This window comes from Limulus polyphemus, unplaced genomic scaffold, assembly GCF_000517525.1.
Source record: "Limulus polyphemus unplaced genomic scaffold, Limulus_polyphemus-2.1.2 Scaffold5515, whole genome shotgun sequence".
Classification (NCBI taxonomy): Eukaryota; Metazoa; Arthropoda; class Merostomata; order Xiphosura; family Limulidae; genus Limulus; species Limulus polyphemus.
In genome coordinates this window covers 1-1,447 of record NW_013671125.1, presented here as the reverse complement: position 1 = coordinate 1,447, position 1,447 = coordinate 1, and the positions used below count along the sequence as shown (strand labels likewise).

At 40.8% G+C, this 1,447-nt stretch overlaps 1 protein-coding gene across 1 annotated transcript in view; it reads left to right on the top strand.

Moving 5' to 3' along the window:
- Window positions 1-1,319, top strand: part of LOC111089195 (probable GPI-anchored adhesin-like protein PGA55) — a gene marked incomplete at its 3' end in the record, with an annotated part of 25,502 nt that extends 24,183 nt beyond the window's left edge. The window contains exon 6 of the mRNA XM_022401227.1: window positions 1,117-1,319. Within this exon, the coding sequence (XP_022256935.1) occupies window positions 1,117-1,319 (203 nt within the window). The remainder of the gene's footprint in view (window positions 1-1,116) is intronic.
- Window positions 1,320-1,447: the final 128 nt, after the last annotated feature.

Here is a 1,447-nt window from a genome sequence, read left to right as displayed (position 1 = left end):
CAGAGCTCTCTGCCGCAGGCAGGCTGTTTGTCGTCGAGTGAATAATGCGCATGCGCGGTTTTTCTTGGGGGGAACATACTAACTACGCATGCTTATGCAGCAGGTTCTCGGTCAGAAAGCGTTACGGTCGTACATACAAACAAGCAGAATAATAGTATAGATTTGGAGTTTCTTTCATATTACTGACACATCTTTTAAATATCAACAGAAGTAAGCTAACTTACAGTAAAGAGAGGAGCAGCTAACGTCAAGTTAAAATAATATTATTGTCGTCAAAATGTAAAACATTTGTGTTGAATTCAAAAATAATCAAACATACATGTGAAGAATGTTGGTACCGTGCCAGACTATAGATCCGCGGGTTCTTGGTTCGCGTCCTATTACCGAGAAAAACAGACTGACAGTTAAATCCCATTATTCTGGCCAGGTGGTAGGGCGCTTGATGTGTAAAATATATACATCCCATTTCCAACAGCGAAGCCTAGAAACTTGCGATTGAACTAATTATCAAAGATCCGAAATTGACAAATCCTCAGCCCTGGCATGGCCAGGTGGTGTAGGGTGCTAGACTCACAATCTGCGGGTCGCGGGTTCGTCACACCAAACATGCTCACGCTTTCAGTCTTGGGGCGTTATATGTGACGGTCCATCCCACTATTCGTTGGTAAATGAGTAGTCAAAGAGTTGGCGGTGGGTGGTGATGACTAGCTGCCTTCCCTCTAGTCTCACACTACTAAATTAAGGACGGCTAGTGCAGATAGCCCTCGTGTAGCTTTGGGCAAAATTCAAAACAACCAACCAACCCATTATTATACTCGATTAGATCAAGAGTTGGCGGTGGGTGCTTTTAACTAGCTGCCTTCCTTCTAGACGTATCAGTTAAAAATTGTGGACGGACAGCGCGAATATCCGAAACAAAATAAATAATAAAAAATATCCTTTACGAATAAAAAAAATTAACTCTTACAGAAATGTAAGGAAAATAAAGTTTTAATTGGTCAGAATATCCCTGATCGTTTTCAAACTATCGGTTGACTTTCTTTATATATCTATCTTAGTTTACATGGTTACAAAAGTGGATTAATTTACGAGTGTTGCATGACCAAAAATGAACAGGTGTTTGAGAAAGGGACAGTACGGTTGGATCTAAGAGGTGAAACTAAAGACGGAACAGAATTCAAGGAGAAAATTAGTAAAGAATGTGAAAACTTTCGGCCTCTTCCAGTACCACCGGAAAGGCAACCAGACGAACCGGTTAAATGTAATGAAGAGCGAAGTAGTTCGTCCAAGAAGGCGCTAAAAACAAGATCCAATCAAAAGTGAGTGTTCATTAAGTTACTGGTTTGTTCATTTAAGCAGCTAGGCAACAAAGTGACGTTACCCACAGTAGTCAGTTTCACTACGTAAGTTGGTTAACGTGAGGATGTACGCATGCCGATAAGAATAT